General features: G+C 38.8%; 2 protein-coding genes across 2 annotated transcripts; both read left to right on the forward strand.

The window, feature by feature from the left end:
* Positions 1-1,810: 1,810 nt before the first annotated feature.
* LOC136065237 (metalloendoproteinase 2-MMP-like) lies at positions 1,811-2,191 on the forward strand. The gene has a single exon (XM_065768154.1). The coding sequence runs from the start codon at positions 1,811-1,813 to the stop codon at positions 2,189-2,191; it is 381 nt and encodes a 126-aa protein (XP_065624226.1).
* Positions 2,192-6,076: 3,885 nt separating this feature from the next.
* Positions 6,077-7,519, forward strand: LOC136065238 (uncharacterized). Its single transcript, XM_065768155.1, has 3 exons — positions 6,077-6,213; positions 6,331-6,514; positions 6,566-7,519. Exons 1-3 carry the CDS (start codon positions 6,077-6,079, stop codon positions 7,517-7,519), a joined length of 1,275 nt encoding a protein of 424 aa, XP_065624227.1.
* The last annotated feature ends 7,431 nt before the right edge of the window (positions 7,520-14,950 follow it).

Genomic DNA, 14,950 nt, shown 5'->3' on the forward strand with positions numbered 1-14,950 from the left:
TTCACCAGAAATCAAAAACCCATTCCCAAACTTGCTAATGCTCCCCAATCCCCACTCACCCAGCCCTCTTTGGTTCATCCTCTTCGGTCAGCTTCTTCTATTGTCAAAATATAAGCTAACAGAGAGAGGCAAAAAAACTTAGCAAAATGAGAACTACCGTATGACCAAAAATTTATGCAAAGAGGCCAACAGTTTCACAAGTTACAAAGGGTATTTTAGCCCTTAAGGATGCCATTTGTACCTAAATAATCAAAACAAAAAAACATTACTAAAGCAAGTACCTCCATGGATTTCATCTCATCTAGCACAGTAAGCTCTCTTAATCTAAGGTTCCATTTTGTGTACTTTGTAGAATTAAAAATTTGAATTACTAATAGTTACTGCAAATGGCTCCCCACAAAGCCTCTCCATCTTGTTCACTCCAACTCGCTGGTGATGGTGAGAGATCGCTTCAGATCGAAGGCGATGATTTGGGAATTTAGTTTTGGTGAAACGGGGTCATTGCTAGCTGATGTTGTGTTTTGTTTTCGTCTAAACGATGCTGTTTTGGAAGTTGCCTGTAGTGCCATTTTGTTTTCATTGAAATGACTTTTGTTGGGTTCTAAAAGTTTAGAACAATTGGCAAATCGTGAACACACAAGAACATACAAGCTGCAAAATCTGCCTAGTTCAACTGATCGAGAAACAGGCTCGATCGATCGAAAGTTGTATCTACAAAATTTTAATTAAGCCCAAACAGTAGTTCTAGCCCATTAAGGATTAGGGTTTTAGATCTACTTCTCCCAGTATATAAAAGAAACCCTAAGCACGCTTTTATAAGGCTTTTCAGAGAGAGAAAAGTGTGTCTCTTTTGTATTTAGGGTTTTGTACCTAAAAAGCTCTCTCATATCTTCTACCGGTGTTATTACTTGAAGAATTTCAAGATCCAGTGTTGTAGAAGTTGTTGCCTTCTCTAGTCATCAAAGGTGCTGATGATCTAAACCTTCAAGAGTGGTTTTGGAGTCACAAATAGGAGAGTTTGTGTTGCTAAACCTTTGCGTGAGATCTCAAAGTCACAAACGTGGGTGTTTGTGTTTTGCAAAGACCAAATAAAGAAGTAGTCTGTGGACTCAGAGCTATCATGGTGTCGTGGTAGTAAGTTTTCTACTCGAGGTAGTAATAGGATGTTAGTGGTCTAATTCGCTATTATACAAACTTCAATTCTTTCATAGTGGTTTTGTTGTTTTACCTTGAGGATAGCTAGGTTAAATCCTCCACAGGTTTTTTACCGGTTTGGTTTTCCTGGGTCATCATATCTTTGTGTTCTTTATTTTCTGCACTTTACATTGATATGATATATTTGTGTTAACCTAGATCTGATAATTTGACTAAGTAATCACTTGGCTAATTAACTAGGTTAATTCGGTTGTGTTTTAAGGGGTCTAAAAACAAACAGCTTTGTTTTGAAGTGTGATTTGACCCTTAAAAAAAAAAATTACACATGAACTGGCAGCGTGTCATTTAATAGCCACATAAGCGAGTCACTAACGGAGGGTTGAGTTTTGCTAATGGAATGAAATTTTAGGGTGTAAAATCCAGGCAACCCCAAATGTCAGGGGTGTACTTTGCAATTTACCCTAGAAATAAAATAGGAAACATATAAAATATTTTTCCTTTTTTTTATATTTATAATCGAAAATAAAAAAAGATTCAAAAGGATTTCAAGGTCGGGTGGGTCCCTGCTCATAGTCATCTACGGAGGGAGTAGTATATAAACATACCAACTACATTCTAGTTTTCCCATAACAAATACAGACCTACGCAACTTAAAATGGCTAAAAATCTACTTTATCTTTCAAAAGCTTCCCTTCTTCTCTTAATTCAACTTCTTGCAATTCAATCAGGTAGTTTAACAAATGCCAAACGGATCCCAGAATTTTCCAAGTCCTTGAAAGATGTAGAGGAATCCCAAAAGGGTCAAAGGGTGCAAGGCTTACGTGAAGTTAAGCACTATCTCAACAAGTATGGATACTTAAACTACGAATATTCAAACAACTTTGAAAAAGATGAGTTTGATGAAGCCTTAGAGGTCGCCATCAAAACATTCCAGATATTTTTTCATTTGAAGGTTACTGGAAAGCTTGACACCGATACTATCAAAAAATGTCAATGCCGCGTTGTGGAGTTGCTGATATTATCAATGGTAGTCTAACTTGAATGTTCAAATAAGTTCAAACAGAATTGATAAAACAATCTAAACCAAATAAAATCACAACTACAGCAGAAATTAAATGGCAAAGATTAAAGGAAGAGAGATGCAAACACAAAAACAACACAACGATGTATTATCGAAGAGGAAACCAAAGTCCTCGGTATAAAACCTCTCCACCGCCCTCCAAGCGGTCAATAATCCACTAGAGAATGAAGTTGGGACACATAAACAGCAGAAGACCCTCCAAGCCTAATCTACCCAGTGTACCTAAGCCCTCCAAGCTTCTTGCTCCAACAAGGTTACGTCGAACCTTTGTCTTCTCTAGCTTACCAGATCCCGCTATAGCCCATAGCATCAACCAATATCAATTGATCCCTTCCTAACTGCTTCCCAAGCTCCAAATAACCTTCTCACTGATATGGGTATGGTGAGATAAGGATTTGGCTAATGTACCTCTCAAGGATGTATCAATGGAAAGGGTAAGAGTAGAGGAATTTAGAGAAACAAGGATGAAGATTGTGGATGAGTTAATCTTGTTTTTCTCTAGGGTTTCTCTCTCAAAATTCTCTCTAGAAGCTCTCTACAATACGTGGGTATAAGGGGTATTTATACTGGTGTGTGTTTGGAATGTGAATGGTTAGTTTTTCCCAAACAGAGTGGTCTGGTGACTTATCCTCGCGACTTGACTGAGTCGCGAGTCTGAGTTGCAAGTTAACTGCCTGGCCAGACTAGAAGTTTTGTCCTGTAGTACTCCAGTTAGAGTGACTCTTCAGCTCCTCTACATGCTTCACACATGTGCCTCTTTTGGCGACTTGCCAACTGCGAGCCAGTCGAAAGGCCCTGTTGAGTGCACACTTTTAAGCTTTTCTTCACACTCTCTCACACACTACACTTACATGATTCCCACCTAAATGCTAAATTACAAGCAAATTGGCACGGAATAAAGCCAACAAAATGGTTGATTAAATTCAACCTTACATAACTCATCCACAATTTACATTTATTCCTGGTGAACCAAAATGGCCATATTATAAGCATCACCTCCAATATGCGATTATATCCAATGCTATAACTAATGTGAATTTGACCGAAGTAAAAAAAAGCTGTCAAATACTGAAAGCATGAAAATGTGTGAAAACACGAACTGTTTAGACCCTTAAATTAAAACTTACAGCTTGGTTGATTTTACTCTAACTTAAACTAAGTGCGGAATATAGTAAAAGCGAGCGAACAAACAATAAAACTACTCTAAGTCATATTCATCAAATCACAGCATCAAAATGAAAGCTAAAAGAGTAAGGAAGAAGAAGGCAAACACAAGATAACACGCTGATGTGTTATCGAAGAGGAAACCAAAGTACTCGGCAAGAAACCTCTCCACCGCCCTCCAAGTGGTAAATCAATCCACTAGAGAATAAGTTGGAGTACACGAATAACAAAAGACCCTCCAAGCCTAGTCTACCCCATGTACTTGAGCCCTCCAAGCTCATGCTACCAACTGACTTTGCTAAGCCTTGTCTTCTCAAGCTCTCAGGATCACGCAATTCAGCCCGATTGCATCCACCAAACAAATGGCTTCTTCCAATGCTTCCCAGCAGCATCAAAACCTCACTTTACACTCAGAATGGGTGTGGTAAGTGTTTTGGCTATCAACCTCTCAAGGATTTGGAAATGAAAAGGTAGGAGTTGAGGAAAACCACAATGGATTGTGTAGAGGATTATGGGTGTAACAATCTCTAACTCTCAAGGGTTGTGGCTAGGGTTTTATCTCTGAAAGCACTCCTCTCAATATGTGGGTAATGATAGTATATATAGTGTGGGTGAGGATGTAATGGAGTAGATATGACAAAATAGTAAAACAAAATGTTTTACGGGTATCTCACGAGAAGGCCTTACCCGCGAGACACTCGCGAAAACCAACTGTCACCATCTGTCATGACTCTTCGCATTCCAGTCATGTGTTGAGCACATGCTTTACTTCGCGAAAAGGCTACTCACGAGCTACCCACGAAAACTCCTTTGACCTTCAATTTGCTTTGAGTATTCACACTCTCTCTCACACACAACCCATACAATGAAATCCCACATAAAATACAGGGTGCAAAAGATTGAACATAATTACAATCAAATTTGGCACGAAATTAAAGCCAACATAAAATAGTTATAAATCACAACTTTACAATCTCCCCTTTTGGCTATTCCATGACAAAACCCCTAAAATAGACTTTAGAATTAAACATGAGTTTGGGAACAGTGGTAAAACTCACTCACGCCTAATCTAGAAGCTGTGAAGCACTTGCACATATACGCCTGTAACCTGAAACACTCGCACACAAGCAAAACTTTCATTAAACTTATGACAAGTTGAATACACGGTACATATATGACCAAGTAAAATGCGATCAAGGTAATAGACACTATATAAATAGTTAAGCTTATCTTGATCAGATAGGAACAGTCATTAAAGAATGACTACAATGAGCATTTAGCTAGTAAATGATCATCTGGACACGCAATGCAATTAAGAGCAATGCAAAAATCAATTGCATGTCCAACATACAACCAATGCGAAATACAAGAAGTATTTGCATCAAGGATACAAGATCCAACAAAGGCACAAGTGTGTAGTACTAAAGATAATGCAACATAGTCTAAATGTACTTAAAAAAAAGCTACAAAGCAAAGATACATAAACAAAGTACTGAATATAAACTGAAAGTTTTAAACCAAAGTACTTAAAAGCTTTAAAAAAAGCAATGAAAATATCCAAGAGTTATAAAAAATATAAAGGTAAAAACAAAATTAAACCACTAAACCACCAAAAATAAACTAATATCTATGATTTGTTCTGCTCCCCTTTAAACTGGAATGGCCAAAGAGGCTAAAACTGCTCAAATTTCGAGTCGGATCCCTACTCCATCGTCATGTCTTCAATTTGTGATGATAGTGTAGTAATTTGGACTTGGATGTAAGCAAACTGATTCGAGGTGTGCTGCACATGGGATTCGAGCATGCCATACATTTGCTCTATCCTTGCAATGAGGTGATCAAGATGATCGGGTCCCCGTGCTTGAGCTTGGGAAGATGGTTGTGTAGAGCCCTCTAAGGCTAAGGTGAAACTATCAATTTCCTCCTCCGTATCCCTACTTTCTTCCTCAACATCATCCCTTGGGATTTGAGACACACTGGTTCTTGATCAAGTGATGTGGGCTTTGTTTCGGGTCACGGTATGAGCACCAATGGGGTAATCTCTTTGCACGATGGTAAGACCACTCAAAATATTCAACCTTGTCTTTGCTATGAGACCTATAATGAGACTTGGGAATGGCAATATTGTCCTTGATTTCCTCTTAGTGATGCTCTTGGTCAGAAGGTGGGAGATATGACTGCAAATGTCAATCTCCTTATGTGTGTAGAGATCATACAAGAAAATGGTTCTTGGTGTGGACAATGAGGTCAAATTCATCACCAGGTAGAGGTTGTGGATCATTACATATGCCAATGACCTCATCTCTGTGTTGAAGGGAATGGTGTTCATTGACTTCTTATTGAGAGAACAACCAAGGAGCTCCACCATAGTCTCAAGAAAGTCCAATTTGTCATCATTTTGTACGGAGATTGGCTGAGATGGTGAACGAACTTCTAAGAACTCTTAAATGGAATCCCTTGTGATAATGAATTCCTTTTGTCGCACCCAACAGCTGATGTGGCCTCCTTCCACAGCGGCATTGGCGAAGAACTCCCTTATGAGTTTAGCATATACATTTCCACTTGGATTCAGCAACTTTGTCCAAGTTCTCTCCTTGAACACTTTAGGGATGGAAGTGTTTTCAAGAGTCTCCATTTGCACAACCCTTTCCATGATTATCTCCTGATGAGTTTCACATGATATCTTACGTCACAATTGCCAAGGAGGCATGGCAAATATTGGAGACCACGTATGGAGGCATGAAGAAGGTGAAAGACACTAAGCTGCAGATGCTAACCACTCGATTTGAAGAGCTGAAAATGAGTGAAGACGAGTAATTTGACTCATTCTATGGCAAGCTAAATGAGGTGGTTATTGACAAGTTCAACTTGGGTGAAAAGATGGAGGACTCAAAGATAGTGAGGAAAATCCTTTGATCATTGCCAAAGAGCTTCCGTGCAAAGGTTACAGCAATTGAAGAGAGCAAGGACCTTGACGATATCAAAGTTCAAGAACTAATTGGCTCACTTCAAACTTATGAGCTGTCATTGCTATCACAAAGGAAGAGCAAATCCCTTGCTCTAAAGACGATCAATGAGAGGGTGGAAGCTCACGACACATCGGATGAGGATGAGGTCGAGAAAGATGTGGCATATCTTGTGAAGAATTTCTGAAAGTTCTTGAAGTTCAAGAAGAATGGAAAATTTGCTGAGAAGGGAAAATTCCCAAGTTTTGGAAAAGAGAAAAAGGACTTCAAGAGGAAAGATGGGAAAGAGTCTCAATTCTCTCAAGGAATCACGTGCTTCGAATGCAACGGTCATGGACATCTCAAGAAAGAGTGTCACAATTATTTGAGAGGGAAGAGCAAGGTGTATGCCACTATTCTTAGTGACACCAACTCCTCAGGTTCAGATTCAGATGAAAGCTGTGATAGAGAGGGAAGCTTCTCTGCATTCATGACCATTGCTCCAGTGGAATCTTTGGATGATTTGAGTGTGCTAGTGGAAGAGCTTGGAGAGCACACTGAAGTGGAATTAATGGGAGTAGTAGAAGAATCTAATGTTGAGGATGATGAAAGAACAATGGGACTGCAAGAAACATACAATTCCCTCATTGAAAAGTCAGGAGAATATGCAAGAGTGGCTAAGGCTACCATTAAAAAGATAAAGAAGGCAAAGGAAGATTATAGAAGTCTTCTAGTGCGATATAAGGAGACCAAATGTGAAATGGAGACGCTGAACAGAGAATTAACCAAAGTTTACTCAAAAATCAAATTCCTTGAGCTTGAGGTGATTCAAGCGAATGCTAAAGTAGAGCAGGTCTCCTCCAAGAAGCTTGATGAAGTGCTTGCTCATCAAAAACCTTTCTCCAACAAAAGCGGATTGGGACACACCAGTGAGAGCAGTTCGAGTGTCAAAGTGTCCAAGGTTATGAAGTTTGTGAAAGCTCAGGAACCAGTGGTAGAAACTTCAGTTGTTGAGAAAGTGAAGCCGGAGAAGAAGCAAAATGTGACTAACCAACGGTTTTTGACTAAGCCTCCTAACCAATCAGTGATCAAACCTAAGGCTCAAGGGAAATCACTCCCTAAGTCACAAAGAGTTCCGAGAACTCAACATTTCTACCATCACTGTGGAATTTAAGGACACACCAGATTGAATTGTCATAAGCTTTGGGCATTAAAGAATAGTAACTATCAAAAGCCAAGTGGACAAAGAAAGGATAAACGAAACCCCAAGCAATCAAAAGGAGGAGAAGCTATGTCTAACATTGGAGATGTAATGAAGATGATTGATGCATTCACCACTTTGTAGTGGTAGTTCCCGGTAGGAATGACAAAAGCAGTCTTTTCTTGATCTTCCAGGGCGAGCAGTATTTGGTGGTATCCCTGAAAGGCGTCTAGGAAGCTCATCCGAGGATGCCCTACGGTTGCATCCATCAGCTTGTCTATCTTGGGCATAGGGAAAGGATCCTCCGGGCAAGCCCTATTCAAATCCGTGAAGTCCACCCATACTTGCCATTTCCCACTTTCTTCACCACCACGGTATTGGCTAACCATTCAGGGTAGAATACCTCCTTGATAGCTCTCGCCTGCTTTAGTATCTCCACCTCATCCCTAACAGCATCAAAGTGGTCCCTAGACAAGCGTTAAGGAGGTGGCCTCTTGGGAATTGCGGATGGACTAACATTTAGATGATGGCAGATGAAGTTCGGATCCACCCCTGGGGCTTTTTAAGCACTCCATGCGAAGACGTCCACGCTTTTTCTAAGAAACTCTACCAGCTCTTCCTTCTCTGGAAGAGGTAGCTGAGCCCCAATCTGAAAGAATTTCTGCGGATCATCGCCGATAGTAACCCTTACCAAATCCTCACATTTAGCCTCCTCAGCCGACCCACTGACAGGCAACGCAAGAGTCTTTAATTGCTATAAACCCCTTTCGGCATGGGCCGAGGACTCGACTTCAGGCTAGTGCCTGATGGCAGCCACTAGGCATTGCCTAGCCACAGATTGATTTCCCAAGATCTCCTTAACCTGGCCCCTGGATGGGTATTTCACCTTCTGGTGTAGAGTAAAGGAGATGGCTCCTAGGGTATGAAGTCAAGGTCTGGCCACAATGGCTATGTAGAGTGAATAAGCGTCTACCACGATGAAGTCCACCTCTACTATTTCTACGCTGGTCTGCACGGGTAGTCCAGTTTGGCCTTTCATGATGACGACTTTCTCATCAAAACTCACCAGGGACGAGCTGTAGGGTGTTAAGTCTTCGGGTCTTAAGTTTAGCCCCTTATACAGGTCTGGGTACATTATCTCGGCATCACTGCATTGGTTCACCATCATCCTCTTCACGTCATATCCCCCAATCCTGAGGGTAACCACCAAGGCATCATCGTGGGGTTGGATGGTTTCGATTTTATCCTCGTCCGAGAAGCCCAAGACCAACTGAATTTCCAATCTTGCCCTCTTTGGCTCTTTATTAGTGTCCTCGGCGGATAACTGAGCCACAAACATCACTCGTGAAGGGCAGGAGCCGATCCGCCCTAGAGCAGCAAAGATGACGTTTATCGTTCCCAAGGGAGATCTCGAAGAATCATCTCTCCAAGATTCTGAGCTTGCCTGGCCCCTTTGACCACTGGAGTGATGCAAGAGTTATTTTAACTTTCCTTCACAGACAAGCTGCTCCAGGTGATCCCACAGACTCCTATAGTCTTCTGTGGTGTGTTCGTGGTCTTGGTGGTATTGGCAGTAGAGGTTGTGGTTGCACCTTGCAGGGTTTCCCACCATTTTACTTGGCCATTTAAAGAATGGCTCATTCCTAATTTTCTCCAAAACCTGATAAACCGGATATCAAAACACGGCATTGACTACCTGAGGGTTGGCAAATCCCGACTGCCTAGCAAAATCTCTTCGTGGCTGGTTGTTATTGTATCGTTTCGACCTAAGATCCCTCTTTTCTTGAAGGATAACCTTCTCCTTTCCTTTTTCCTGCTGCTGGTCTTCCTCAACTCTTTTGTACTTATCGATTCGGTCCATGAGTTAGTGTATGCTAGTAACGGGTTTGCCGGTCAAAGATTTCCTTAAACCATACTCGGTTGGGAGGCCGAGCTTAAAAGTGCTGATGGCCACGTCATCAAAATCACCCTCGATCTCGTTAAACATCTCCCAATATCTATCCAAGTATGTTTTCAAATTCTCTCCCTTTCGCATGCTCAAAAATAGTAAGGAAGCCAATGGCCGAGGAGCTCTCCTGCAAGTAACAAATTGGGAACCAAATGCCTGAGTGAGCTCTCTAAAAGAGCTTATGGACTCTGCCCTTAGACCGTCAAACCATCTCATCGCGACGGGTTCTAGACTAGATGGGAAAACTTCACACATCAAGGCTTCGTCCTTGAAATATATAGCCATTTTCTGGTTGAAATGGCTTACGTGCTTCACAGGATCTATTCAACCATTATAGATGGTGAATGTTGGCTGATTAAAATGCCGAGGGAGCCTCGTATCTTCAATCTTACGCATGAAAGGTGACTTGAAAATTTGGTTCAGGGCCCTGCTCACAGCGTCATTTCCCACGCCCATATGTGGCGGGCTTTTACGCTACCGCTCACGATGGTGCTCCTCTTCATGGGAGAAGGACTCGTTGGGGGGGGGGGGGTTTGGGGCCTCCGCCTGTAATTAACGTCCCTTTCGTCCTCAGAGGAAATATCATAGTTCGAGGAAGCTCGCCTTCTTCTTCCATGGCGCAAGTCCCGTTTTAGTTGATTGATTTCCAGTTGCATGCCCCTGTTGCTCTTCGCATGGGAGATAAGGCTTCCACCTCGAGGTTGACTCCTATCAGTATGTGTGGTATGCACACTTCCTTCACGGTCGCCTCCCTCCTCAAGGTTAACAAAAGGGTCACCATGTTGGGATCCCCTCGATTCTGCTTGTTGTGGACCTGGTTCTGCCGTTTTTGACCGTTGTACTCACTATCACGCAAGTTCTTCCCACAGACGGCGCCAATTATATAGACTCAATTCGAACTCTTGCCCCAAAAGGAGTATGGACCTAAGCCCAAATAGCCCAAAGCAATAAATTTGTAGAGAGCGGGTTGTAGAACTAGTTTTTAGTGAAATTAACAATGGCTAGGACAGGTTTGAAAGATCATCATGCAAGAGCAAAACATGTAAGGCTAGGTGTATGTGTTGTCCGATAAGGCAAATATTCTTATAGACCAATGGAACTGATTACAGGTGTAATTCTCGTTGTTACAATGTTCCTTCTCTATTTCTCCTTCCGTCCCCTCTCTCATGGAGGGTCTCTCTTATTATATAGTCCCTCTAGGACAACCTTTACCCTACACTTGTCAATAATTTGGGTTGCTACTTGAGTACTTGTCCCATCAGACATCTCCTCTGGCTCCTCTATGAGTTGTAGTGACCAAGGAAACACTATTCAAGGGTCTTCTCCATATAAATGCAGTCAGAAAAGTAGCTGCAGTGCATTTAATGCAGAGATAGCACCCTTAGATATTTTTGGGTCTCCTTCCTTCTCATGGGTTTATGTAACATGCCTCTGACACCGGTGCCTCTATTGAAGTCATTTTTGTTGCTGGAATATGTAGAGGAGTAGTGTTCATCTTGTTTGAGGAGATATTACTCCTCGAACCGTCTTCTACTCCTTTCTTACTCATGAGGCACTGAGCTGGAATGACCCTCTACTATTTGCCTCTCCTCGGACATCCCAACGTTCTTGGATAAGGCCCAAGGCCCAATATACCCTTTTTAGGCCTTGTCCCTACAAAGGTGAAACAAGAAATATCATCATCATCATTATAATTATTATAACTAGTATGTAGTCTTGTGCTACCGCACGGGAATGGATATATTATTAATCATGAGTTTATTCATGTTTAAAAGGCTCAGTTAAGTCTAAATTCATATTATTAACCAGAAAATTTCATTAACAAAACTTAGCAGTAGATATATTTTATATTAATAAACTCGTATATATTGTATTTTGGTATTACCGCACGAGAATGGTTAATTATAGTGATACTATTGGTCAATTTCTTTTTTGTCTTTTTGGGTTTATCACAAGGAGGATAGAATTAGATAAAACAATAAAAATATATATTGCATTTTATTATTTAAGTGATGCTATTGGACATTTTTAAAGCAAACTAAATGTAAAACTTAAAGCAATGGGAAACAAACTATTTTCCCTAAGTTAATTTTTTCAATCCTCATAAATATTTAGATTCATGATTTTTTTAAATGTGTACTTTCATCAAGCCACTAAACCGCATGATGAAAAAAGAAACAGGAATAATAATGAAGTCTATATTGTCATCAATCAAATACAATTAGTTCATATTAAACTTCTCCAAAAATTGCTAAATCCATCAACTCCTTTGGCTTTGGAACTGAACAATATAGTCAGTGAACCATCCAAAACCCCATGAACCATAACTACCCTTCCCTTTTTCTTGCCAGCAAACTCAAAGCAGAGTCTCTAGCAAATGCAAAACTCAAATCTCTAGCTATATCTTATGCCCTTCCTGCTAGAACCCCATATATCGTCTGAAAATCAATGTTACCATCAGTAGGAGTACAAAGGGAGTCATCATAAGCATATTCAAAGGGATTTTGAAGTGAAAATTCAATTAAAATATGCTAAACTGATTATCATAATATAATAACATGATATAGAGATTCTATATTAATTTGAAGAAGGCAATAAGACTTATAGCAAAACAATGAATTTTCTATCACTAAGACCCTTTCCCCAAAAGCCTAAATCATATTTAACGTCCTAATTTTAAAAACATAAATACCAGCAACGGGTCCAGCAGTCTAACAGTAGTAGTAAGGCTGAAGACTGTGGGAAGACAATCTCACAATGGCGGTTCCTAACCTTTTGATTTAGTAATCTTCTTGCAAAATACCCAACATCTTATCTGATAAAGATCTTTGTGAATTCATGCTTTGACAAAAGGACAATAAAAACATATCGAAAAATATGTTTATTTGAGGAAGAAGTTTTAATGGCAGTTAGCTTTAGATGAGTGGGTTTAACGTTTGTGTGAGATTTAGCATCTGGCTTTAATTTTTTAGACGTGTTTGTTTCATACGGTATAACCTTTCACTTTTTAACTTAAACATTGTATAGTTTTAAATGGGCTTTTTTTATATATGTCAGAACAGCTATATTGATGAGGCCTCGTGATCATGATGAAGATGCAACAACCAACAGCCTATTATTGATATAGCATGTCAATTAATAAATCAACCAAATAATTAAACATACTAAGGACACATAAACAAAAAAACAGAACTCTCACTAAAGTGTTTGACTTCCTTAGACAATGTAGCTCAAGTCATAGCAAACCCTGAAATGTAATTGATGGGGAAAAAAAAATCAACCTCAATCCTAAAGCCTACTTGATGTATTTTAAAACAAAATAAAATTTGGTGTATTTTTAATAGAATACAGCATTGGTTCATTAAAAGACACATATTAAACTATTATTATTTCTGCACACGCATAAACCCGAAAACTTCATAGCATATCCCATTTTAGAGAAGGAAAACACAACAATACACACAAAATTTTCCATGATTAACATATCATAATGCTTAACAATATGCCATGAAGGGAGTTCTAAATAAGAGAACTTAAATAAAAGAATCCACCCATACATAAAGGCATGGAATATTCATTGATAATTGTCAGGTGGAATGTTCATTGTCAATTTCTACTTTGCTATTCATTTCGAAGTTTTATACTAAAATTCAATTTAGTTTCACGGTGCTTGCTCTTAGATTCATAATTAATTCAATCTGATATTAATGGCCATTTATAAATGGCAATAGAACTTTAAAAAAAAAAATAAATAAATAACTATATTAAAATCATCTACCACTAAAAACTATTGTATACCTGTTTTTTTGTCATATATCCACCAATTTCAAAACTGGGCAAAGTTGTACATTAAGGAATCAATCCATGAGAATGTGCACATATTTAGACTTTTTGAGGAGAAGCACTAATATTAAAAATTAGATTCACTACTTCTAAGAGGCATCTAAAATATTAATTAATCTTCATGTTGATAATAGCAATATACCATTAAATAAATATATTGAAGAAAATTCAAATAAAATATATGCAAAGAAACATCCAGTAGAAGTCCTATAAACAAATAGATTAGAATAGAATAAATCATATAAGAAATGTCTAAAACAATACGTACCTATTTCGGTTCAAATTGTTGTAAAGAGAGAAGCAGCATCCAACAAAGAAGACATGGTTGGTAGCATAGTATGCAGATTGTAAAATCAATCACAAAATAGCCCATAACCATTTTAATCCTAATATTTAAAACAAAAACAAATAGAAAAAAAAAAAATCCAAACCAACCCAAAATAACAAAACCTAAATCATATTTGATACCAATTTTTATTGTTTGAAGATACCTGTATCAATAGTGGTTCAGGCAATATATATTGGTGGCAAGAGGCTGGTTTAAAGGTGGGAGATGGTCTGACATGGTGGTGGTCCTCAATCTCTCCTTCATGGTGCCTTACATCTGCCTCCCTCCCCTGTCTCTTGTGAAATAAGTGATTTCATCGAGTATAAAAATAGCCTCTTTGCCTATTAACAAAAAAAAAAAAAAAAAGCCTCTTTGGTTTTCACATCTGACAGCAAAATCAAGAAAAAACTTAATTAGCACAGTAGCTCACTTGACCCAATGCATGGAAGTGGTTTTAATGAGAATGTGCCCACATACATTTAGCTATATGGGGCAAAATTAAATCAGACAGAAGAAGAAAAGTAACTCAACCCTTTAATTATTATTTTTTTTATGAGAGGCTGACAGAACATTTAAGCTAGAAAATATGTTATCTAAGTAAATTTTAGAATTATACAGAAGCATTCAAAATTCATGGTGGGAGTAAAAAGGGAAGTTCACACCACACATGAGGAGGAGAGAGCTTCCATAGCAGAACCTAGGAGACTTATAACTAATACTTGAGTCCCAATACCCAAGGATATAACATTGCACATTTCTAGAGATAAACTATAGAAAAGGCCAATTAAAGAAGACCTTAAAGTTAAACTCTTTCATCAGTAGTGCTGCTCCTACACCATTTTTGAAATCATAATATTGTGTTCGGTAGAATATTAATCAGACGACTAAATTCACAATGTCCTAATAACTTAAGTTTTTGGGATAATCAATAATTCATCATGGTCTTAAGTTCGAACCCTGTCTCCACTCTACCACTCATTTAAAAAATTTTAAAAATCTCGTGTTGGACCCCAATTATCAAGAGAGAATATGGTTCACATGTAAGAGAGAGTGTGAAAATAATGGTCAAGTAATTAAATTTTCCATTTCCTAACCATTTAAACTTTTGTGACAATTGGTAATTTATCAATTTCAAAGTAAAGAATTGTAAAAAAAAAAAAAAAAAAAAAAAAAAAAAAAAAAAACAGAGGTTAGACCTTCTGGGAGATTGGTTCGGGTACAACAGAGGTACTACATCTCCGGAGAACTATTCCTTTTTTTTTTTTTTTTTTTTTTTTTTTTTTTT

Source organism: Quercus suber, unplaced genomic scaffold, assembly GCF_002906115.3.
Source record: "Quercus suber isolate HL8 unplaced genomic scaffold, Cork oak 2.0 scaffold_895, whole genome shotgun sequence".
Lineage (NCBI taxonomy): Eukaryota > Viridiplantae > Streptophyta > Magnoliopsida > Fagales > Fagaceae > Quercus > Quercus suber.

Bases quoted from the DNA above. Each gene is read 5' to 3' on its own strand.
- LOC136065237 (XM_065768154.1), top strand. From the start codon at position 1,811: ATGGCTAAAAATCTACTTTATCTTTCAAAAGCTTCCCTTCTTCTCTTA.
- LOC136065238 (XM_065768155.1), top strand. From the start codon at position 6,077: ATGATATCTTACGTCACAATTGCCAAGGAGGCATGGCAAATATTGGAG. The intron at 6,214-6,330 runs GTAATTTGACTC...ATTGCCAAAGAG, and splicing joins CTGAAAATGAGTGAAGACGA to CTTCCGTGCAAAGGTTACAG. The intron at 6,515-6,565 runs GTCGAGAAAGAT...AAGTTCTTGAAG, and splicing joins ACACATCGGATGAGGATGAG to TTCAAGAAGAATGGAAAATT.